General features: G+C 39.0%; 1 protein-coding gene across 2 annotated transcripts in view; it reads right to left on the bottom strand.

Annotated features, from left to right (window-relative positions):
- PDE3B (phosphodiesterase 3B) overlaps positions 1-25444 on the bottom strand; it is a 91547-nt gene extending 66103 nt beyond the window's left edge. The window contains exon 1 of one of the 2 annotated variants that reach the window (XM_069857648.1): positions 24425-25444. In XM_069857648.1, the coding sequence (XP_069713749.1) occupies positions 24425-25330 (906 nt within the window). In that variant the 5' untranslated portion in view covers positions 25331-25444. The remainder of the gene's footprint in view (positions 1-24424) is intronic. The other variant, XM_069857647.1, reaches the window with a different exon arrangement.
- Between the last annotated feature and the right edge of the window lie 505 nt (positions 25445-25949).

The following is a 25949-nucleotide window of genomic DNA, read 5'->3' as shown; positions in this document are numbered from 1 at the left end:
AATTATAATCTCTTAAATAGAACTTGCAGTAGGAAGCAAAGACCCAGAAGCAAATGTCTAGTTGATACAAAAAATGCAGAAACTGCACTAAGCTTACACTTGCAGAATTCTAGTTAGAATTATGCTCCTACAATACCAGTTTTGTATCCCCATAAAGAAGTAAGACTTACCGGGAGACTAACTTTGTTGTAGTAGTGGTTGTTCTAAGAAACAGTCGAGTTTAAACTGTCTTTTTTTTCCTTTTTCACCCTCTCCTTCATAAATGTTAGCTAGTTAATTTGTTTTAAAAAATTACCTCAGTGCTTGAAATAGACAATACATACTTATAAGCAATATAATTAACAATAAACATACAAACCATCTTATCTGCAAATGAAACTAACTTTGAGATACAATGAGAAACATACTTCATTCACACATAAGTTACTTTTCTTAGAGAGGAAAAAATAACTTGGAGCATCAGAAAAGACTAAGAGGAAAGTGAGTGGGAATCAATGTTAATAAAACTTCAGGCTCTCTCATCATTCTGAGAAAAGAAATGCTATGAAAATTCATCTCTTCCCTGAAAAGCAAACTTCTTTGTTACATCGTTTTAGCTGCTGTTCATTTTACTATTCAGGGCTCCACAAGAATAGATTGTGGCCTATTCTTCTACTTCTGAATAGGTACAACATGAAAAAAAATAGCAGTGGGACAACTTGCTTTCACATCCCAGCAACAGCAGTGAAGCATGCCTCACACTAACTCAAAACCTGACTGAGCACCTCCTTCAAAGAATGGGCATTGCCATTCCCATCTAGTAGTCTGTTACAAACAAAAAAGTATAGTCGCCTGCAAGAAAGGCTCAGAGCATAAATAAATCAGCCAATAAATGAGACAGTATGCCATTTATCTTGGAGCTGTCATCACCAGACATCTTGTTTCTGTAACTGAAGAACAGTGAATGAAGTCCCATAACATGACAGAAGACATTCTGCCATGTTTCACTACACAGAAACCATCTTCCCAAAACTTGAATAAAACATCTCATTATGAAATTTCAGAAAAGTATACACACTTTTTTAGAAAAAGGAGTAAGTAGTTCTGTGAAAAGAACAAATGATGAGATACTTGGAACTTTTGTCTTATGATAAGATTACCCAGCAACTTGGAGATGCAAGCTTTAAATGCCCCGTTTTCCAGTATTCAGAGTAGCCATTCCATCTACATTTTTTGGCTTCCCCTCTCTTTTTTCATAATGAGGGTGCTAGTAGGCTCTCTTTTTTTGCTAGCTACTGATTTTCATTAAATTCACAGGAAATTTATTATTCAAGATGGTCATCCTCTGTCAAATTTAACTGAACTACGCCAATTCATTTAAAGATACTAGGGATGGATGATCACATAAGATAACTGAATTGAACTGTGATGTGTGCATACATACACGTGTACATGCACATACATAATTTTAATAGAAATTGGGTTTGTTTACACAATGTTAAGGTCATAATTTAATACAGGATTATATTGCTAATATATTAACCTATAGAAGTACACCCAAAAAGAAGGCCACTCTGAAGATTACCAGAGAAATACTGGATGTCTGTGATAAAGTAGCAAAAATTCCTCATTTAAGTACAGATATTTGACAGCATGAGTCAGAGACTTTTATTAGTATTTAACAGGAAGACAAAATAGGAGACAGGAAATTATTTCTTGAACACCTTTTGTCTTGTAATGTAAACTTTCAGAATATATTTACATAGCTAAGAGATACTTTATCTTCTTGTAAGGACTATGCTTTCAAGAAGCAGTGCAAGTTCAGGACTAAAGCTTTAACAAAAAAAGATTTGTGAGGGAAACTCAACTTGGAGTTCCCAAAATGAATTGGTTAAGATCAGAAAAAGATGCATCTAAAAGAAATGTCAAGTCATTTGTAGAATTGAACAGTTCAATTTATTTACTCCAATGAAAAAAAAAATGTTTAAAAAAAAAGTGATGTGGAAGCTTGTTATTATAAACACCATAAGAATGACTGGAACTATTATGTTAAAACAATGTTAACTCTCACTACAACACTTAAACCGTTTTAATTACTTGCCTCAAAACACAGAAAATGAGCTACTACTTCGCAAACTAGAAAATGCAGTTTCTCACTGTGTATAAACACTTCCTAAAAATGACTTCAACTGCTCAAAAAAAAAAAAAGACACTATGCAGTCCATATAGGCCTTGAAACTAGCCAGAATGCTAAGCAAGATGCTTTAAATGTCAAAATGCAAAAAATGTAATTTAATTTCAAAATTTTTAGATTATATTTTTTAAATTTTTCTAATGTAAAAAAGTTGTGTAGCTGCTTTGAAGTTCTGAGATTTCAGTGTGAACACACAGGGCACTTGATAATATTCAGACACATCATAACAAGTCAGTCATTAGACACACAGGTCACACAATGGGATGGGAAAAAATAATGTTCTGTGACTCTTAGGTGTTCCACATTTTTCTTGTTACAAAAATTTAGAATTTTAGGGTACAATGATTTCCTTTTATAATTTTTATTTCTTAATTTTGAAGTAAATGTTCTAACAGTCATTAATAAGTAACTACCACAGCAGAATGCAGTGATCCTCAAATCAAATAAAAGCATTAAATCTACAAAAGCGGTTAAAACAAAAATAAAATCCACATCAATTCATTAAAGAGTATTCACAGTAATCTCAATATTCCTCATTTTCCTATTGAAAATCTGAAATATTTGGAACACTTCATTGAAACTTCATGAAAAAATACTACCTGCCAAAAGTCCTCTTTTTAAGTATTTTGGCAAAATAAGAATCCTTTGCTTAATAAGCATTCCAAGAATGGAAAGAATAAAGCTCTATTTAATATAATGAAATCTAATAAGTAGAAATTTATTACAGCTTTTTTTAGCATTTTAACATAGCAACAAAACCTGTAACCTTCTTGAGGATCAAGTTATACTGAATACCAACACAATCAAACACTTCAGAGATTCTGAAATCAGTTCTGTTTGATGTATGTTTCTGATCAACAGATAAAAGGGTAATCTTAATTTTCTGCACCAATACAGAACTGTAGCCAAGGTAATTAACTAATTAAATCAGTACACAGTATATCTGAATTCAGAACTACGCCTTTAACATGTAAGAAAGACCAGGTTTCGACTGGAGGCTCCCAGATAATGCGGCATAGAAAATAAGGCAGAGATATCAGATTAGAATGACCTAGTCTGGACTTGGGTTATATCCCTGTCAGCATTGACCACTTAAAAAAACCCACTGGCTAAATTTCACATAACTTTTGACAGTTTATCAGCCACAACAAAGAGGTTTGGCAAAATATTTAAGCTTTCTGGGCTACTTTTCCAAATGTTCAATTAATCAAAAATTATTAACGGTAGAATGGAATTCAACATGAAATATCCACACATGGTCAACCCAATTTCCTGAGGAGGTTTCACAATATACTACAAATTGTGTCAGCTGTACCACAAGCAGTATTAGATAAAGCTGTTTTAAAGCCACCACAAACAGTAGACACTTTTCTTCAGATGCTGTAGTGTCATTATACCTTTTTCAGTCATTCTATTGGATGGCTGCTGAGGGGCCACTCTTCCACTCTTCAAAAGTACTGGCCAAAACAGTCTCAGTCAATGCAGAATTCACCTCAAATACTTCTTGCAATATATTTCTAATAATGTTTTCAGTTGAAAAGCCTTTTTACTGTTTTATGTCTTGAGCATATATCTGCCAAACAGTTATTCTTATTAAAGATCTTACAGAACATATTCTGGTAATTCCAGTGACAGAGGACCCTGAACATCCTTCACACCTCACACAGCATTGTCTACAACAGATTACCTTGTACAATCACTAGCAAACAGATAAAGCCCTAAGAATTGCTAAATCCTTATTTTGACACAGTAAGGAAAAAAAAAAAGTATTTTAACCCCATCTTCTGGCTAGGAATAATTGGCATGGAAGATAAAAAAAACTATCAAGTGAATTCAGCTTGATGTCAGGCTTTACTTAGAAACTTTATTTTTATAGTCTTGCTTCTTCTTCTTCTTTACATTATTAAAGTTTTCTCTCCAGCTCATCGTTCCTTTCTCTTCCCTCTCACTTCCCCTGGGTTTGAGTTTAACCTTTGTCAAGCATCTACGTACTCAACATTTTTGTTTATGTTTTCATGTAGAAAAATGTGAACTTAATCAAAGACAAATTTCTGCTTTATCTTACAGAACTTTACTTCAAAAAAAAGAACTGATTAGGTGATGAGAAACTCTCCTTGTATTGGGAAAGCATTATTAGTTGCATAACACAAAATCTAATATTCCAGATTTCAAAGGGGTAGAGCTAACAACTCCAAAACAGCAGGACTGCAGGTGTTTTCACAGGATTTTCTCTTTGATTACAAACCTCCAGCATACAGTAGAAGATAACTCAAAAAGTTAACAACAGAAACAGATATCTGAAGTCATTTGCGTGTACTCTCCAACAGATTAGTTTATTCAAAAGCTGAAAAGAGATGTGGTACACCTGCTTCCATTTCTACACTTCCTACCCCTTCTTCAAAAATATTTTCACTGTGGCTAGCGCCTTTTCCAGAATCACAGAATCACTAGGTTGGAAAAGACCCACTGGATCACCAAGTCCAACCATTCCTATCAAACACTAAACCATGCCCCTTAGCACCTCATCCACCCGTCTCTTAAACACCTCCAAGGATGGTGACTCAACCACCTCCCTGGGCAGCCTGTTCCAGTGCCCAATGACCCTTTCCATGAAAAATTTGTTCCTGATGTCCAGCCGGAACATCCTCTGGCGGAGCTTGAGGCCATTCCCTCTTGTCCTGTCCCCTGTCACTTGGAAGAAGAGGCCAGCACCCTCCTCTCCACATCCTCCTTTCAGGTAGTTGTAGAGAGCAATGAGGTCTCCCCTCAGCCTCCTCTTCTCCAGGTTAAACAACCCCAGCTCTCTCAGCTGCTCCTCATAAGGCCTGTTCTCCAGCCCCCTCACCAGCTTTGTTGCTCTTCTCTGGACTCGCTTCAGAGCCTCAACATCCTTCTTGTGGTGAGGGGCCCAGAACTGAACACAGGATTCAAGGAACGGTCTCACCAGTGCCGAGTACAGAGGGAGAATAACCTCCCTGGACCTGCTGGTCACACCGTTTCTGATACGAGCCAAGATGCCATTGGCCTTCTTGGCCACCTGGGCACACTGCTGGCTCCTGTTCAGTCGCTGTCAACCAACACCCCCAGGTCCCTCTCCTCCAGGCAGCTTTCTAGACAGACTTCTCCTAGTCTGTAGCACTGCACAGGGTTGTTGTGCCCCAAGTGCAGGACCCGGCATTTCGCCTTGTTAAACCTCATGCCATTGGTCTCAGCCCAGTGGCCCAGCCTGTTCTAATCCCTTTGCAGAGCCTCCCGACCCTCCAGCAGATCGACAGTTCCACCCAGCTTAGTGTCGTCTGCAAAGTTGCTAAGGGTGCACTCAATGCCTTCATCCAGGTCATTGATAAAGACATTGAACAAGGCTGGACCCAGCACTGAGCCCTGGGGAACCTCACTTGTCACTGGCCTCCAGCTGGATTTAACACCATTTCCCACCACTCTCTGGGCCCGGCCATCCAACCACTTTTCCATCCAGGAGAGTGTGCGCCTGACCAGGCCAGAGGCTGACAGTTTCCGAAGCAGAATGCTGTGAGAAACTGTGTCAAAGGCTTTACTGAAGTCCAGGAAGACCACATCCACAGCCTTTCCCTCATCCAGCAGCCGAGTCACTTTGTCATAGAAGGCAAAAATAATAAAGAATTTTCACATAAACACATGTGACCTTTACTAGTTCATCCTATTCTCACATATGGATGCAGTATGTTTCTGTTACCACAGGTATTAAATTGTTTTTCAAATAAAACCCCTCTATTCCATTTACTGCACAAGTCTAAATTGCACCTTTCCAGCCAAGGTCCTTGTGAAAACTGTGTGTATTATTTTATATGTCACCACACTTGACTGGAACTGCTTAATATCTTATATTTTAAGTACCCGTTAGCCATATTTCAGCTATCCGATGTTGAAGCATTCTGTTCCTTTAACTTCAAACAAACAATTCGGTATATGCAGTTCACTCAAGACACAGGAAAATATAGAGGCTTTTGGGTGTGAGGGCATGCTCTTTTAACTGATTTATTGGGAAGTTCCAACACATCCATTCTTCACACTGCAGGGCCATTAGTTCTCTTAAATCAGCAAAACTTGGCTTTACCACTATAAAGGAGGAGTTCTGCTCCCCCTCTGCTGCTCATTCCCATCCCTCTATCACTCCCTCTCTTATGCAGCAAAAGCATTCAGGCAGACATGCAGTGAGAAACTACAAATAGAAATGATTAGTTTTAACATGGATTAGTTCCTCAATGTAGTTCACTGTGTAGTCTCACGAATGCTTGTGTCAGCACAAAGGGGAATGGTGCCAGGACAGGAACAAGCAGACAGTGCTGTTAAGGACCACTCCTTTCAATGGTAGCACCACAAAGTATTCATGGATTCATGAATTGGAACATTTGAACAGAGGTGCTGATTAGAAAGAATAGGTCCAAATTTTTTTTAAAAAAAAATCCTTTTTTTGATTATATAAAAATTAATCTAAATTGGACATAGTTCTTAGCATCAGAAAATTATCATGCTTTGACCTCAGAATTCAAAATTTTAATCAAGAGTTGCACTGCCGTTTTACCTCCCAGCTAACAAAAGCTGCTGTTGCACCACACATTTTAGCTCTGCTGCTGGTATTATCAGCAAAAAAAGAGGCAAAATCCTCCCAAACCAAAGAACACCAACATGTGACATGTGAAGAAACAATGAGGAAGGCTGGGGAAAAAAACAGAAGATATCAAAGACAAATACAAGAGTTCAATATGCCAAAATTTAATAAGAGTGAAAAGAAAAAGAGGAAGGTATTAAAAAGTTACTCTTATCACTATATCACTTGTGCTTAAAAGCCACTGAAGTCTCTGCTTCCAATGTGCACGTTAGCAAAAACATTTCCTCTAACTAGCTACCATACACAGAAGACAATGTTTTAAGTCAGAGATGTATATAAAATTACTATCCCAGGTGAAAACCATAGAGGGATATGAAGACTAAGAAAAATCACCTGCAACTGTCATCAAAGGCAATGAAAAGGAGAAATGAGCTCTCTATTCCACAAGATTTTAGGGAACTGCTACATTCTATTGATTAATTAAGGACTCAAACTCTACATGGATATTGAACACACTGAGAGAAAGCCTGACACTGAAGAAACTGGAAATAAGTTACTCACTTGGACGCACACAATAAATAAATGGTGAAAATGACCAAATAGTAGAGGAAAACTTGTGACGTGCCAGGAAAATTGAGAGATGGCTAAGACATGCCTTTTCGTAATTCCCCCAGCTTTTGTCCTCTGAAAATCCAAAATAAACAAAGAAGCCAAATAACAAGTTTACTGTGTGCTGAAGTTTGATGTCCTAGGGTGGAACTGTAGAGGAACTTCCTATTCAAAGGGAAGAGGAAGGTTTTAATATCAGAAGAAAAGGGCTTGTGAGCAGAAGTATGTCTACATAATTTCAGCTATTGATCCTAATGATTACATGGAAACAAAAAACATTACTGGCAAACATAGTTTGAAAATAAAAAGACCTGGAAGAAAGTTATTCAAATTAGACAATGGGAATAATATTTTTAAAATCTTGCCCATCTTAGGTGATTCTACTGATGATATGGAAATATAACCAGGTGATGAGAAAACAAAACAAAGAAAAAAACCCAAACATTTTATCACTCAAAGCATGGAAATGTTCGTCAGAAAACTAGCTCTGCAAAGTAATACAACTGCTGGCCATTTTAGCTACATAAGCTACATACATAAAGAAATGATGGACTGTCAGTCATCTTCTTGATGTTTTCAGGGGAATTGTCTACAACTTGCTTCATAGCATAAGAGCTGCAAAGAACATTTTACTGATTTACTTTCCTCAACAAAAATCACAATCAGAAAAAGATGGAAGAGACCTTAGTTCCTTTTCTCTTTCATAGCACACACACTTATCTGACTAGTTCTAAAAGTTATAGAGCATACAGTATTAGATGGGTTGTCTTATGAAGTCCAGGCACGACAACAGATACAAATCAAATGTTTCCCCAGGAATCATACAAAACCTTGCAGATTTTGCTGAAAAATAACACAGTGCCTTACTTTAATGCCTGAAAAATTAATCAGCCAAGTAGTGTCCTACTACACTGCAGTTCCATCTTTTATCACAGACTTATCTTTTCGAACATGCATGTATACCAAACAGCCTGGTTGAGAATATGGCATTCAGGAAAAAACAACTAAATACTGTCAGCTCATAAAAGTGTTTTGATAATAGCTAACAAGTGCAAGAATGAAGAGAAGAAATGAGGATAAAACAAAATATTCAACATTTGATGTATTATGTAACTTTCAGGCATTGCCCTAAAAAAATCACAGTTACGGGACATGGAGTCCAATGGGGATCTTATGACATCATACCCTCCATTTTACTGTCCAGAACTGAAGGGAAAAAGTTGATTAAATATAAAATTCACAGTTCAAAATTGAGATTCCATATCTAGCTTTGTTAACATCTACATTAGCTATTTATTAATCATACCAACTTATATCCCAAGTCTCATTGACTTCAATGGTAAAACTTCATAACTTGGCATTGAACTAGATAGCAAATAAAGCACATAGAAAGCAGCGGCCACAGGCAGTAACGTATTATTGAAGTTGTACAAGTCAGTCAAATAATTTTGAACTAGCAGCAAAACCAGTTGCTTTTCCTTTAGAATGGCATCACATGCGGCTTTAGCCAACTCTACCCACTCACAAAATCTTTTTTTTTCCTTTTTTTTTTAATAGAATAAAATGGAAGAGAACCCCATACGAGGACCTCAGGCCAGGTAGGGAGTGATCACTATTTGTAACGCAACCCCAATGACCACCTAACCATAGGTGGAACTGGCCTACGGAGTGAAAAATGACCTAAAAATATAAGCTGTTAGACTCTCACCCAAGGTAATCTATCCTAAATATCTATAAACAGAGATATTCAATCTTTCTAAGCCTTGTATTTAGGGGTTCGGGGATGGGGGGGGCAGTGGGAGAGTAGGATTTGGATGGGGTGTGTAGTTTGGGATTTTTGTTTGGGGCAGTTTGTGGAGAAGGGGGAATTGCAGTGGTTAGGTTTGTTGGGTTTTTTCCACAAGACCTTTGCATATAGACTTCAGATACTATCACAGCTCTAACTTATGATCTGTCAAAGTTATTCTTTTAACAAGGAAGTAAGTGAGGGGATTTTATACGGAAGAATTCTTCCAAAATAATTTGAAAATCCTAGTATTCAAACATTTAAAATGTATTAACTTCTTAAGCTTCACACAAGCACATAAACACAAGTCTATTCTGTATTAACCTTTGCATTTTAACAAGTTTAGCCTTTAACTTAGTGTTATAGTACCAGTTCATTAAAATCTAAGTTTATTCATATGTTTACCTATAACATACACCCCCCCCAAAAAAGTAAAAACACACACACAATTTAACCTCTTCACTGCACGATTTTTCCCTAAAAGAATAACTAACCCTAGGCAATACCCATGCTAAAAACATGCCTCAATATTAAATTAGTTACCTTAGATTTGTTAACAGTTTAAGTGAAATGCAGAAGACATGATGATTTTCTGAGACAAAACACATACTGCTTTCAACACTAACTGGTTTATACTAGTGGCTAGGTAACCACTGGAAGTTACTGAATTTTAATCAATGCAGGAAAAAAGTGTTTAGAAAAAGAATCCCTTGCTTCAGAGGCTAAACCTCAGATAACATTAATTTTGAAAACTATGCTTTAATGAGTAATACAAGAATACTTCAGTATAACTGCTGGAAATGGCCTTAACACCAGAAGCACTACGGAAACTTGAACAGTACGTAATTTTCGTAACTAGGGGAAATTCTTTTCATACAGAACACAAGAAATTGATTGTACATCTTTCAGAATCAAGCACAACTACAATGTTCTTTGGAGAAGTAGGCTGGAGAGTTTAAAGAATTTTTCAGTTTATCCAAAGTAGTACTTTGCAAATTCTCATGAGCACCATAGTCACCGTCACAACCAAACAATTTGAGATTAAGCCAGTCCTGTTCCTTTGTAACAGTTGAGTTCAGCTTGCAACACTATCAAAAATAAAAGAACTGTAAGCTAATTGCTGGCAAGTATGACGCAAGCGGTTTCCTAGGTAACAGCCCAAGTTGCTGAAGTGCCTGATCCAGCATTTCCTCATCTGTTTGCACTCACACCAGCAGTCTGACAATGTAGTCACTGCATCCTGTTTCACTCAGCAGCCAGCAAAACATACTGAGCTTAACCCTTGACTAACATCTTTACAGCTAACCTATCCCAACCATAAATTAAGTTTTACAATGATGTTTTGTGCACGCTTTTCTTAATTTTTCAACATTCTTTTAGTAGCTGTCTACACTGCATTTTCTTTGCAACTGAGAAAGAAAACATGAGAAAGAAACAATCTAAAATAAAAAATACATCTTTTAACTTCTATTTATACTACTGAAAGTTTCTGTCACAAATTAAGTTTAAAAGAATTAGTCAACTACAGATTTTACATAAAACATTGATTTATCTGTAACTTTGATTTTAACTTTAGAGTTCCAGAATTTTCCTCATTTTATACGACAGCCAAAATAAATTAGATACAAACATAAGATCGAACTACTTCTCGTTAACTTCAAATAGATGTGTATTCATATGTAAGTGGGAAGCATGTTTTAAAAATGTATTGCAGTTATTGTATATACCAAGGAAAACAAAAATCACATTTTGATCTAAAAAAATTTAGAGAGCACGGGTTTCATCAGTCAGCTATCTTTCACAGGAACTGCAGTGTCTAGAGCAAAATGGAAAAAACCCCAAATCAAATCTATTAATAAAAAAATGCAATCATTGGCCTTTCTGACTGTATATTGTAAAAAAAAGATCAGATTATTTTAGGGTTTATTTTTAAATGTCAATTTGGTTATTTCAGGACATGAATAAACATGAAACAAACTATTTCCAGCACAGATCTTTTATGTTCTGGCATCAGCCAGGCCTTATCGGTGTAAAACGTAACTGTTTTTTCTGTACTGTGGAACAGTTGTGCAGCACAAAGAAAGTAAAAAGGCCAGATAAAAGTAATATTTTCTGGTTAAAAATTCTGGGCAATGTTTCACCAAGGCAAAATGCACAGGAAATTACTGCTAAAAAAAACAAGTCTTCCACCTTCACTGACTGATTTACACAGTGCAGTTTTAAGTGGGAAATCCCCTAAAGTGCTCTAAAATAGGCAGATGACAGCCTGCTAGAACCACCTGTCACAGCAGCTTTCTGACTGCCACGGACAACTACGTATCAAAGACGTGAAGGTGCAGGGAGAGGCAACATTATAGGGATTTTTCACTATTTCTTTCACAAAATCTTACTCGCTTAGGCCAAGTTCATATCAAGGTAGAACTGCTCTAAAAGGAGATCTAAAACAGTCCTCATTTTCCAATATCTAAACCAGTCCTGATTTTCTAGTATTTGGAAAGTCTCATTCTTTCAAACACATCATGGATTCTCCAGTTGCTTAGGAGGCCTTCTTACTCAAATCTCATATCATAACTTATCCATATTCCAAAAAGCAAAATATGAGATGATAGTCCAAAAAGCCAAACAGTACAGACAAATGAGTGACCTGAAACAAAACTCTGAAGAACAGTATGCAGGCATGCACTGGTAACCATACCTATCTAGAAAATAAGAAGCAAAAAGGGCTACCACATTCACACAATATAGTCAACATTCTGGCTTAGCCTGCAATTAACCACTTGTTAGCATCTCAGGGATTTTTCTGTCTAAATGTAGATGTTTTCATCAGCAGGCTTTTCTTCTCTATTAGTATAGTTTTCTTTTGCATCACTTCTTAGCTTCTTCCAATACTCCTGCATTCCTCTTAATTCTGATGTTGCAATACACGCATAACAGGTTGGTAGGCAGGCAGAAGGAAAAAGAAAGAAACTTTTTCTTCACCAATACACAATTTTCCTCAGCTGAATGAAAAAACAGCTTGGAAATTATTAAAGGATAGTAGTATGGTATGTGATGGTTGTAGTAGCATGGTTGGACTCGATGATCCAGTGGGTCTTTTCCAACCTAGTGATTCTGTGATTCTGGAATTACCAGGAAGAGATTGAGAAGTTTCAGGATGAAGAGGCAATAACAGGCAGAAAATTCATGATGACACAAGGCATGCTGAAGAATCCAAGTATCTCTGTAGGGGAAGGAAGTGAACCCGCACTGACTAGCAAGACTACTTTTGCAGGGTTATGCTGGGATACAAAACATTCCTATCCCAATTCTATTCAATAAGGGATCAGGGAATCCTGAGAAAAGTCATAAGACACATGATGGCTTTAGGTTATGGGACTGAAGTTGCACGTATGTTTTCCAAAACTAAAACATCAACTGGTTGCTGAGGACATCTTTGATAAAGTGAGTTTTCAGATGCCTGGACTAGAACCAAGACCAAGAACATGCAAAGACAAGTTCCAGAGAGCACTAAAAATTACTTACATCTAAAAAAGAACATAGGAGCCAAATGACCAAACCATTTTGATTACACAACTGATATATAAGAAGACAATTCTGCATATAAGGTTAGCTTCTATAAGGCTTTAGTACATTTGCAATACTTGGAGTTGTTACCTCCCTTATAACAATCCACCAGCTACAGACTCCATCAGCATGGGGCACTTTCTCCAGCTCTTTCTCCTGCTATACTCTGACCAGGACACAAGAAGAAAAATAAAGCTCTGTCCACCAAGCTGTATAACCTCCCAAATGACACTTATGACAATACAGATGCAGGGAACTCGCTGTTCTTCTTGACTCTGGCGTTTCTTGGCTGACACCTCTTCCTGAAATCTGTAGGGTACCACTGCCAAACATCTCCAAGTGAAGCAGAGCTGATGAGAAGAAAAAGACAGACCTGGGACACAGCTGGGAATCTAACAGTCATGCTGAGCCTGAAGTATTACTCAGAAATTGGAAATAAAGTTCAAACTGTCCTTCAAAAAAAAAAAAAGTTCTGGAGAAATCCAGTTAAATTTGCTTGCCCTGAGAAGGCAAATAAAGCTCAAGACATTAGGATAGAAAATATCCCTCTGCTCCTACTGATTCTGTTACAACCCAAGCTGTAATCAGAACGAAATACTTCAGTTAAATTAATATATGAATGTCAGTATTACAAAGATCAGGCAAAGCTTTCTTATGGCTCTCAAACCTTGCAGGCAGGTGCACAGACAAATACAAATCCTCTAATTCTTCCCCTCCATTATGAATGGAGAAGAAGTGAAGGCAGTAAGATGTCCAGTACTAATTTTTTGAGGCATAGTTCTTTCACTGCTATCATTAGTCAGCCAGGTAGTCTTGCTACAACTACAGCACCTGAGTCGATACTACTCCTCAACACAAAAGCCTACATATTAAGAGCTCAGATCTCACAAATAAATTTGCAGGTATGCTTACAGAGGTTGAAGCAGGTGAGTAAGCACCTCACATCTAACTTGCAGAACTAAAAGAAGAAAATGAAAAAAACAAAGAACTTTAGAGTATTGTACAGTATCAAGGGAAAGGATTAAGTCTGTACGATTATGTAAAAAATAAAGGTATGCACCTTTTCAAATGCGGTCTAATTAAGTATCATTTTTCAATAATGGAAATTTACACAGACCTGAAGTAAGGGATTCTAGAAACATTTTTAGGTTGTAAATGCAATGAAATAATTTCATTGCCAAGTTTCTGAAAAAGTGAAGTGTTTTCAGACAGAACATTTTTTACATCTTTACTGAAAGATACTTGTAATTTTGGAATCACATAAAGTTACTGATCTTGTAACATGTAGAAGTATAAAGAACACACTGGTAGGAAGAAGTGTTAAAATTATTGTAAGATCAAGAAGAGATAAGGACAGGGAAAGAGAACGAAAACTGACATTTCCAAAAAGACAAAACAAGCAGGTAAGCAATTTACTACTGAACATTAAACTCCTGGGAAATTATTTTTCTTGTACTTCAAGGCCCAAATAATTAGAAACAAAGACATGCCTTCTAAAGGCACATCAGTCCTGTCTGTCACCAGACAGGTGAAAGGAGCATAGCTTCAAGAATGCATTCATTTGAGACTGTTAACACTTGCTACTAGAGAGCTAAAGTTATAAATTACATTAAAGCCTGTGAATTTTTAAACAAGGACTATAATCTCAGCCCTTAAATACTGCAAAACACATGTTCTTTTCCACTTGAAAGCTTAAGTACTCCTGACTCTAGGGAGCTTTGTACTAGAATACGTGTAAGGCTAGTAAGGCTTACAAATCTTTAGCAATGACATTTCAACACTAACTAGTCTAATACGAGAAAAATGACATAATACTAACTGTATACCTTTATAGGTCCATTATTAGAGTTATATTGACATTTGCCATTAATCCTGAAATGGCATCTCTTTATTATATGAAACACAGTTTGAAGCTTTTCTAAAGTTTTAAGATACTTTCCTAAACAAGGTATCAATTTCATGTTTACAGATACACCATTAGTTTCTAAATGAATTTACCCTGAAATTTTATCCTTAATGATCTTAATAAAGGGTTAAGTAAATTTCATACTTAAACACAGAGTTACTCAGTTCTAACATGATTGTTTGAAGTTTACAGTCTTTTAACTAGTTTCGACTTTTAGTCTTCATAAAATTTGTTACCCCTCATACACAGACTCAAGTACTATTTTCTTCTTCAGAACTTTCTGCAGATGTCTACAATGACAGTAATTTTCTCAGAGTGTTTGAAAACAGGCCACCCTTAAAAGTAATAGCCAGCACCTCCCTCTGCTCATCTACTTACATTTTCTTATTTTCATCTTGACATCATAGAAAAATCATTTGCACACCTATTATTTTCAAACATCTTAAAAAATTCTTTAGCATCCAACAAACATTCTGTTAGTTATGAGAAATAAATTAATTGAAGCAATGACCACAAAGATTTGTCACTAACACAAAAGCTGTTCCAAATTCTTCTTTTTAAGTCAAATTTCTTCAACCAAAAACTCCAAACAGAAAGAAAACTTAGCATTTCAACCGTGGCATGGAAACATTTTGCTGAAGTGAATAAAAAGTAGCAAGAAACTCTGATACAGATTCTAATTGATGCTTTTCTATAACTACACAAAAATAACTTAACAGATACTTGTATTCAAAATGTTTTCAACTGCACTTTGCTATAACAGCACAAAGCTGTTATTTACATCAGAGCAATCACTTACTTTAACCTCAGACATATTGCATTTCTTTAATCCCTGAAAAGATCCTAAGTAACACTCTTCATCTTTTTACAATTAAAAAAGACTAGAAGATGCCTAGTTAAACATCTGTGTGCATAATCAACTGAACTTCTCTCATTGCAAGTGTCACTTGAAATTTGCTTTGTAAGCTTGCTTCACTAATCTCTAAATAGATACTATACTGCCCCAAACAAGGACAAGAAACAAGGACAGAAAGAGGACACCATACAGGGTGGAGAACACAATCTTTTTAGTGTTTTCTGGTTAAGATATGAAATATAGTGCTCTGTCCTGTGTTGGCATGTCAGGAAGAACAAAAGCCCTGTCATCATTAATGTATGTGTTCATTTACCTCAGTTTATAAGCAACAATACACAGTATGTACATCGGTGTTTCAGTGCACTCTTGTATGGACAGTCTTAATGGAAGCAGTATAACCCAGATCGTTATTCATCTTTCTCTGAGCAAAGTAAAGCCTGCTTCTCATAGATCCAGCTAGCCAAGAGGAAAACCGTGCTAGCGTGCCTTTACTTCTTCCAGTCTGAGCCAATTCCTTCAGGGCAGTGCCTGAGCAGATGGCATTTCACTGGCACAGCAAGATCTAAACTTTTTCAGTCTGTGAATCACACATTAAGGTTTCAACACAAATCTCCCTCCTCTACTACCCACATATCTTTGTATCTACAAAATTAATTGAAATTTAATTTCAGACTATGTAGTGAGGATAATTCCAGGGTAGAATCTATAGCATACTGCAGAATTGCAAGAGTGAGTGTCAAAGAGCCTGTGAGTGCACTTACACATCACAGTGTCTAGGTGGCAAACCAAATGAAATGCAGGCTACTGCGGACATTAATAAAGACAATCACTTAAGACTTCTATCAAATACATTCCTTTTAAAAGAAAGCTGGCATCATTAAACTACACTTGACAATTAATTTTATTATCTACTAATAGTATCCTATGAATACAGAGATCAATTCCTGCCTCAGAGAAAGCTCATGCAAAGTCAGTTCATATCTATCCCTTCCATAGTTACAAGTCCAGCTAAGTGGCCATTTGCTTCTGTGAAGTACAGGCACCATAAGAATCCTTGGCCACCATACAACTTTCACAAAGAAAATAATGAGATATCTGATGATTAGTCCTTGTAGGTCATCAAATGCTGAAAAAACGGTAGGTGTATCAGAAATCTGCATGATAGGAACTGTTCTGGAGAGCCAAAAGTACTAGAAAAACTCACTGATACCTGTTCTAAAAAAAAAAAATGTACTTTCTTATCCTATGTTAGTAATTTAAGAGCACCTAGAAACATACTTCCTTTAAGGGAATCTACCAGGTAGAAGTAATAAAATTATATTCCTAAGGTGGCAAAGAGCGCATAACACTGCTAAGGAGAAGAAAAAATAATGTGGAAAATAGTTTATGATTGAATCTGTACTATTAAACACATCCTAAGAAAAATAAAAAGACCCTAACTGTAGATACAGGCCTTAAATTTTAGGAGACATTGAAACAAAAATAATGTTAAAGATGCAGACAGTGAGTCTACCATAAGAATGCCTTTTTTAACCTGTAGCTTAGCTTCCATCCTGTTAAAAGGTTTTAATTTAATCAAAAAGAAAATGTCCTGTTTCCAATAATGAAGGTTAAAAGAGACACCCTAATACCATATTGCTTATGCACGGAGTCATAGTTAAGCTGTTAATTCAATAATATTGATAAAACTTCCCTTTGCAAACCTTAAGTTTCACACACTTTCAGAAGAATTTATACTACATTATGAACTTTGTTGATAAAACTGTACTGCCAGTAAACAGTCAGCTGTGACACAGGCTTGCTGTATCACCACCTAACAGTGGTGCAGTTCCTCTGGGGTGAGGGAGCAGCACTGGCTGGTTTTGAAAGTATTTGCCCAAATTAAACCCCAAGTATAAGTCTCAGTTGCTACTACCAGCATGGATATAACTAAACCAGCATACTTATATTGTTAATCCACCCCAAGAAGCCTAGAATGTTCCTCATAAAAGAGGGAAGACCTCTGAAAATCAAATCCAAAGCACCCAACTAGAGTTTCACATAGCACATTTTCTCTCTTTTAAGCTATTCAAGACATTGTAGTATATCATGTAGGAAAAAGATCATCTTAGCATTCCATAAAACAAACTTCTATTTATCAAATGAACAACAAATGGAACATTTGCTGCAAATATGCCTTTAACTTAGTGAAGGTGTTTGGGTTTGCAAAAAGGAACACTAAGCTCGCAATTCAGTACTGAGTAACAGAAAGTGTCAGGATTACCATTCGATCAATCATTTAACTGGAAGTTTGTCAGTTTTTTCCACACCCTCTGTACAAAGTGAGGTTAGCACTTATAGTCATGAGTCTTTCGCATAGTGGCATCGGTTTTCAAAAATATCAAACTGTCAAACAAATAGAGGAATATAAAAAAATTACTTGGATATCCATGCCCTATTCTATCCCTCTCACAGTAGGTTTGCATTTGTTTTAAAGGAACATACTACATATAAAGCTATGAAAAAGCAGGGATGGCTCAACACATCAAAACTTGCTCCTGGTCACCAGCTGCCTGTATTTATATGAATTGTGTCTTTTCCCAAAGCTGTAACATGTTTTATCAAACTCAAAACTGCCTCAGAAACTACAATTTTATGCCAGCAGTCATTCATTGTTAGGCTACCTCGAGTTCCTAGAACACTTCACTTTGTCACCCTCACCAATAAGGCCAGTCACTTAACCCGTCTTCCTTAAGGATAGATCTCTTCAATCTGTTTCTGTCACACTCCTGCTTCCTGAATAACATCATCCATCAGCTTACTCATAACCTTGTAAACTCTGATTTACTAGCATCCATTATTCCTGTCTGTTTGGAAAGCTCTAGTACTCTTTTACTTCCACTGGATCCTTACAGTTATTGATCCTTTTTATGCTTCGCTAACATTTGCTCACATATTTTACCTTAAACTTCCATTACAGCTATTTTTTTCCATCAAAATTTATTCTGCTGTGTCATTCCATCTTGCTAAGCATTGTTTTCACCCAGTGAAAAAGTCATGTTGAAATTCAACATATCCTTTCACTCCCCATTACTCTCAAATTATTCTTTCAGCTCTCTCTCCACATTATTTTATGCTGGAAAAATGGGTGAGATTCCAACAAAATATTCTATGACTGTAGCCTCCTGTGGTCTGCCCTCCTTTCTCATTTGGCAGGCAGCAGTTTCTCATCTGTATTCCTCCCCAAGTCTTCGTATCAATAACAGAACAGACTACATCTCCCAATTTCCCTGCTTGTAATCCTTATCTTCACACAGAAACACAAAATTTACACTTTCCCATCTTCAGCAACTAGTTTGTGAAACCAGACATAACAGTTACAGGTGGATTTGTTTAGTAATTTGTTTGAATTTGTAAGGCTTCAGAAAGTTTTCATTGTTAGGTATCAGAAAACAAAAACAGGAAGAAAAAGGTTTTTTAAAAAAATATATATTTTTCCTATCAAATATCAAATAAGGCCCAGGCTTTAACAGAATCCCCATCCCTTCCCCAGTTCTGGTATTCACTTATGACATGAGAGACACTCTCACGTGGATTCTTAAGAGTTAAGTTCACACTGCAGATTTGCCCTGTGACAGGGTATATTCCATAGGGTCTCTTCACTTCCCACTCAGCATTTTTCATAAAACTTGCTGAAATTTGATATGTTTGAAACTTCTAAGGCCACAGTAATCAGTCAGTTTTGTTGGTCAAGTTCAGCTATGAGGGTGGTATTGTCAGGCATACAGATGCACACAGACTGTGTCAAAAGGTAAGTCTTCTTCTCAGGAGGATATACCAGTCTCTTTGTAATTCTCTCTCCTTTCATGTCTGACTTCACAAACCATACTGCTCAGGAACAGCAGTGTGGAGGCTGTCCTCTTTTGCCGTTCTATAGATTCTCCTAGAAACCTTTTGTTCCTCAACTCTACAAATTTCTTTCGTAAGTTGAAAATGTCTTCCCAGTCAAGGCTGAAAATTAGTATGTAATCCAATTTATCCTGTAAGTTTTAATCATGCAGTTCTTGGAACTTTCTCTCCCAGCTTCTTCCACTTCTTTCCTACTGGCACTCTGGTAACTCCCGTAATACACCAACCTCATCTTCCTCCAGATTTCTCTCTGGCATTTCCACAGCAGTTGTCCTTGACGTCCTTGCTTTCTCCCTTTACATCTTCTTTTCAGGAAACCACACCTGCAGAAACAGTCAACCTCCTTTGCTGTACTGACAACTTACAGACACCTTTCCTTGCTTTTACAATACTTTTTCTGTCTACAACATGAACTTCTACCAAGCCTTGGATATCTAAAAACTGGTTTATGGTAAACTTGTCTTAGAGTTCTTAACCGTGCTCAGTCTCTCTAGTAGCATTCTATGTCATTCTCTGTGAACCACTTCATAGTCTAGGTGGTCACTTTGCCAGAAGATACTGACTTAAGCTCTGACCTCTCTACAGGTCTGTATGGGCAGACCAAGCTCAAATCATCCTTTCTTTCTGGTATGATACTCCAAGAATATAACTTCAGGATGACAAAAAAGGAAAGGGGGAAAAAAATAAACAAAAAACCAAAAACAAACACAAAAAACCCCACAACCAAACAAAAAACCAAATGCACAAAAACACATGCAGCTTTTACCAAGAGTCTTCGCATTTCATGTTTCACCTAGTGCAAAACACTTTGACAAGGTCAGAGAGAACCAGGCAGAAGCAATATAATTGCAACCATGAGTAGGACAACAATTTTCCAAGACTATTCCTTTTCCTTTCACCACCTACTCCTTCTGTTTGTATATTGCCCACACTCTAATGCACCTCATTGAAACCGACTACATTCACAGCTCGACACATCTACATTTCTACCTTGATTTTCCAGGTAAGTCAAACAACAAAAACTGAAGAGATACAAGGATTCTGTTAAGAACAGAAACAAATCTTGACATGCACATACACTTCTGGTAATAGTTACTGTAACCATTACTGGAAAACTTAAAATTTCAAAGAGCTATGGTGTCAAACATAGCAGGAAGAGTAACATCTTCTGTCATTGGTTACAATCAAAGACGTTTTTCTAGGTTGGAAACAGAGTCTGAATTTAACAATTTTAAGATACTGTAAAACACATACTAACTGACAGCTTCTGCACTAGAAAGTTTATACCCGGAGTACTTACAGAAAAAGTGTTATTTGTTTTACAAATAGGAAACAGACACTGACATAAATTGTCTAAGCAAATAAGGAACTGCATCAGTTTCGAGTTACATAAATATTTTAGACTCCTGAAATTGAGTCCTGGCCTTCCTAAGGTAATGCATCAAATGTACGAGATAGCTTGGAATAGAAACTGAGGAGAGGTGGCAGTCAATCCAACAACCTAATCACAAGACATTTCTTCCTGTAATTAACAGGGTGCAACATAAAAGCAATCTATCCATGAAATAACCCAGCCTTCTTGATGTGTTTGAACCTAGTTAGGTAGCTAGGAAAGGTATCATTGGTGTTTGCAGATTGTTTGGGGGACACATCCCATATATTTAATTAGAAAGGCCTATTCTGTACTTAAAGAAAAATACAAATTTTAGAAATCACATCTTTCTGGATTCTGAGAAGTTCCCATGTATGAGCTCCTATACATTATTACTTGCTCTTATATACATTTTCATCATCATGTTAAAGAATGGTTTACTACAGTTATTTTTCAGGATATAGAATGTTTACAAGATGCACAACACTGATAAGTATCTTTTTCTAATTCAGCTTTCATGGGGGAAAAAAAGATATGCAACGGCCAATGAAGATAACCCCTTTGATACCATTAGTGGTAGGTACAGCTAACAGATTAGCATCCAATTAACACATGGAATTAACACATCATATACACAAAATCAGTAAGGCCAAACAATACTGCAGTCATACTGCTAATAAGCCATTCCTCTCTAGGTCCAAGATGAATATTGAAGTAAAAATACAAAAAGTCTGACAACTGCTAAAATCATACTAATTTCTGTGAGCAGGAGAAGTGTTAAATACAGTAATGTTCAGAATAGATGTTGCATTTCCATAAATTTTAGCCTTAATTTTAGTCATGTTGCTTCCTTCTATGTGTGTTTATCTATTTTGATAATGGCATTTAAGTACACTCACAAAAACTATTAAAGACTTAATCTATTTGAGATTCTTCGTCCCCACTACAAACTACATTGCTAGGCATACGTCCTGCAGAAAAACTACATGCAACATGTATTTGTAGACTCTAGTAGCTAAAATAAGCATGGATACTCATATAAAGGCAATGTATCAACTTTTGAGCATTACAGTTGTCATCCATTATCACAGAGACTCTTCCCACTTCTGTCCCAGGCAACAGGGATAGCTCCACCTGATTTGACAACACTAACTGCACATACCTGTTCCCCACCACACACTCTCCATGCACACAGACTTCTTAGTATTGTTGACATGAGCTTATTAAAAAAAAAAATCAGTCAACTCAATATAATTGTTGTCTGATGTATTTAACTAGACAGAGGGCCAGGCATACCTTCAAATCAACAAGTAACTGAATACTTAAGGTCAATACTAGCATTCCCTGTTTTCCTCAAAGTGTAACTAAAACCTACACCTGCTCTTTTGTTCTTGCACATCCCTGCTTGTAGAGGTTCATAACAATCACATAAAATACATCCAGTAAAATCACAATAGCAACTTACCTCTCATTCATCAAAACATGCCTGTCACAGTGGACCTACAACATATTCCTTGTACTCCACTGATCTTCCTAACAATGCTCATTAAACTCACTATCTAGAACTACTACTATTGGAAAAGAGTCATTGTAATATTTAATAAAGATCTGCAGAACATGCAATCAGTCCTTCAAGAACATTCACATCTTAAACGCTCTCTGAAAAAGCATTAAGTGTACACATTCCTTCTGTTTCAAGGAAGCAATATAAAAACCTCATAGTGTTTATCCAAATAAAGTCACACATTACAGGCTTACTTCTCCACACACACCCCCCCACCCAAACAATTGATGTTTGATCAGCTCTGCAATGTCTGATCTCTCTCCAAGTCAGACAGGAGATCACAAGATTTAACCTGTGTTTTCCTTATAAAATCACATATAAAATACTGCACAGAACATAGGTATATTAATCCCATTTAAATTGTACTTAATAAAACACAAATACTTATTGTAAAGCATGATAGACTATTAGGAAAACAAAGAACTTCAGATCTCTTTGTTGTTCCTGTTCACTTCTTGCAATAATAAAGATATCAAATTCTGGAAGTCAACCAAATAGTTACATTTTATTATGAACACCTATGATTTAAGTACTGCCAATAAATTCTACTTATTTTGTTATGGTTGACATTTATGATGTTACTTAAAGAATAATAAATGCCTTAACTTGAAATATGCGCATGCTTTTCGGAAGTGAGCCGAGTATCAAAGGAAGCATTCAGTAACTTGCATAAGAACAAATGCCTGCTATCATCTAGAAAGGTTAATGAAAGATGTTATCACATTTTATGAGTTTTCTGTACTGCAGACAAATATGACAGAAAAAAAACCATTTACTATCCCGAAGGGAACAGAGAAAGTAAATTACACAATATTCCCTACATATCTTAACTGTTAGTACAATATTTTAATGTTTCTTTTATAGTATGCATTAGATAATTTGAATTTATTAAATGAGTTCTTTCTGAAACCTGTTACAGCAATTTAACCTTCTAGCAAAACCAATTACCACTGTATTACTCCATCATGCAAACGCAGGGAAAAGAAAAGCTCAAAAACTATTCCACAGTTTCAGATGCACCTCCTGTTTCCTTAGACCTATTTCACAGTTGATCACAAGAAGTGCATTACGGAATGCATAAAGCAAAATTAGAAAATTTCATTTAGTAGCCATTCATTTCAGCCACAATAGTACTAGATGGGGGATTCTGCAGCAACAATCACTTCCCAGAAACTATCCACTCCACGTTTATTAAATACACTCCCTTTATTCTCTCTCCTACTACGAGCTGATAATCCACTTGCAGCAGCCTCGGGCCAGTTCCACCGGCAACACAACTCGATGTTCCTGCAGTTCACGTGCAAGTTCTCAAATATAAACAAACTCCCCACGCATGCAGGGGTTTGTGCTACAAAAAAACAAGCCTCATTGAAAAGTTTTCCGGGAGGCAGAAACCAACAGAGTTCCATTCAAGAAAACTGAGGGTTTCGGGCATCCCTCCAGACTCTACTGAAAAGCTCTCTCTTCAGTCAAAAGAAGTTTCTTAGATCCCATCAACCTAAGCCTAATAGTAATTCCTGTGTAGCAAGGAAGAGAGGGTGAGAGGGATGGAGACACGAGGGGCAGTAACCTGCAAGGCAGAAGGACTGCTACCACTGAAACGTGCCAACATGTGATAAATAATATCCCTCAAAACTCGATTTTTCTTTACCACTTGGCAATCACTTTGTTGATAGAAAGCGGGAAGAACCTGAAGAGCAGCTAGAAAGCTGCGGTTTCTTTCTCTCGTAGCCTGCCAGAAGCAGAGGAGGTGGTGGGCTTTGGACAAGAAACAACCAAAACGACGAGGCAGCCGATAGCTTAAGATGTTTGGTCTAGGGTTTTGTTTTAATCAATAAGAAATGCTTTTTGATATTTAAGATCTCGTGAAAAGCAAGCGAGCCTTCTCTGCTACAGGAAACACATTATTATGATTTAGCATCTAGGCAGACATAAAAGATTACATCGTTTCCCCAGAACCGCGTTGAGAAACCCGCTAAGGGACCAACAATTTCCTCCATTCCTCTAACAGGAGTTTGACAATTAGCAGACACCCAGCACAGACACACACAGCACTTAGGAAAAGCGAGCGGCGCTCATTCTTGGGAAAGTTTCTCCCTCCGGTTTCGAGAAACTTACCTGCTCTCTGGAGATGCAAGGCAACGAGGGTCTCCTAAACATCTTGCAGCTGCCATAGTAGCTGGCCGAAGTTTCTCCCAGGGATACGCAGCTCGATCTCCTCCTGGGTCTGATCACAGGCACTTTTTCTTCCACGCTGGGGAGCCGCGGGTGGCGGTGATGCTGGTGCTGCTCCTCCCGGCCCCGAGGCGAGAAGACGCCGCGCTCCGCGCCGCAGAGCGCCAGGAGGCAGCCCGCCACCGCCAGCGAGCCGGCCAGCAGCGGTCGGAGGGCGGCGGGGAGCGGCTGGAGGCCGGTGACAGACACCAGCCACACGACGCTCGAGAAGACCAAGACGAGGAGGCTCCGGCGCAACTTCAGGTCGCCCCGCAGGAGGGTCAGCGCCGCCACCGAGCCCAGCACCGTCAGCAGCCGCCCCGGGACCATCTGCGGCTCGGCGCGGGGCCGGGGCTCCTCTTCGCGCCCCTCCGCGGGCAGCAGCCACTGCAGCGCCACGAAGTCCCCCCAGTAGCAGCAGACGGGGAGCGCCAGCAGCCACCGGCGGGTCGCGCCGCCGGCGCCCAGGTAGCAGGTGAGGAAGAAGAAGGCGCAGGAGATGCCGAAGAGGGGGCCGAGGCAGCGGGACAGGCACAGCAGGGCGTGCAGCGGCCGGGGGCTCCGCCAGCCGCCGCCGTCCTGCCGGCCCTGCAAGGCCAGCAGCGAGAGGAGGACGGCGGCCAGGGCGCCCAGGCTGAGCAGAGCCCGCGGGGCGGCGGGCAGCAGCCGCAGGAGGTGCCCCGGCGGCTCCCGTCGCAGCGGGGTCGCGCAGCTCCGCACGTAGCCGTTCCGCAGGCTCTCCGGGGGCGCCGGGGGGGCTCTGCCGGGCCCGGGGCAGGCGGCGGCGGCGGCGCCTCGCTCTTCCCTCATGGTGCCGGGGGGCGCGGGGCGCGCTACCTCCGGCCCGGCCGCGCCGCCCGCATCCCCTCAGGACGGGGGCGCGGGTTCGAGCCGCCGCGTCCCCTCCGCGGGCGGCATGGTGGGCACGGAGCGAGAGGAAAGCTGAAAGTCTCCCTCGCTCCTTCGCTTTTCTCTCTTAACTCACCCCCCAGCCTCTGCCTCCCCCCACCTCCCCGAAACGGATCCGGCGGCGGGGGCCTCGCTGTCGCCTCCCAGCGCTCACCGGCGGCCGCGGCCGCTCGCGAAACCCCGGGTGAGGCGGGGTTGGGGGGGGGAAGGGGGCGCGGCGAGGAACAGCCCCGCGGGGAGGAACGGCCCCGGGAGCGGGGGAGGAACGGCCCCCGCCCGCCCTTTGCCCCCCTCCCCTCGCGGCACGCGCCCGCCCGGCCCCGGGGCGGCGGGGAGGCGCGAGGCGCCGGCTCCTTCCCGCGCCCGCCCGGGGTTGGAGGGGGGGCGGTCGGGCCGCGGCGGCCGCGGGAGGGGACGTCGGGTGCCGCGGTTTGGGGGCAGAAAGGCTGAGCCGCTTTAACTTTTCGAGGGTTTTCCGTGTCTTTTTGTTTTGAGATACTGCGGGAAAAGTTGTTAGTAT

The sequence above is a fragment of the Phaenicophaeus curvirostris genome, chromosome 5 (assembly GCF_032191515.1).
Source record: "Phaenicophaeus curvirostris isolate KB17595 chromosome 5, BPBGC_Pcur_1.0, whole genome shotgun sequence".
In the NCBI taxonomy this organism is placed as follows: domain Eukaryota; kingdom Metazoa; phylum Chordata; class Aves; order Cuculiformes; family Cuculidae; genus Phaenicophaeus; species Phaenicophaeus curvirostris.
Note: the sequence above shows the minus strand (reverse complement) of the source record. Positions and strands in the feature narration are given on the sequence as shown.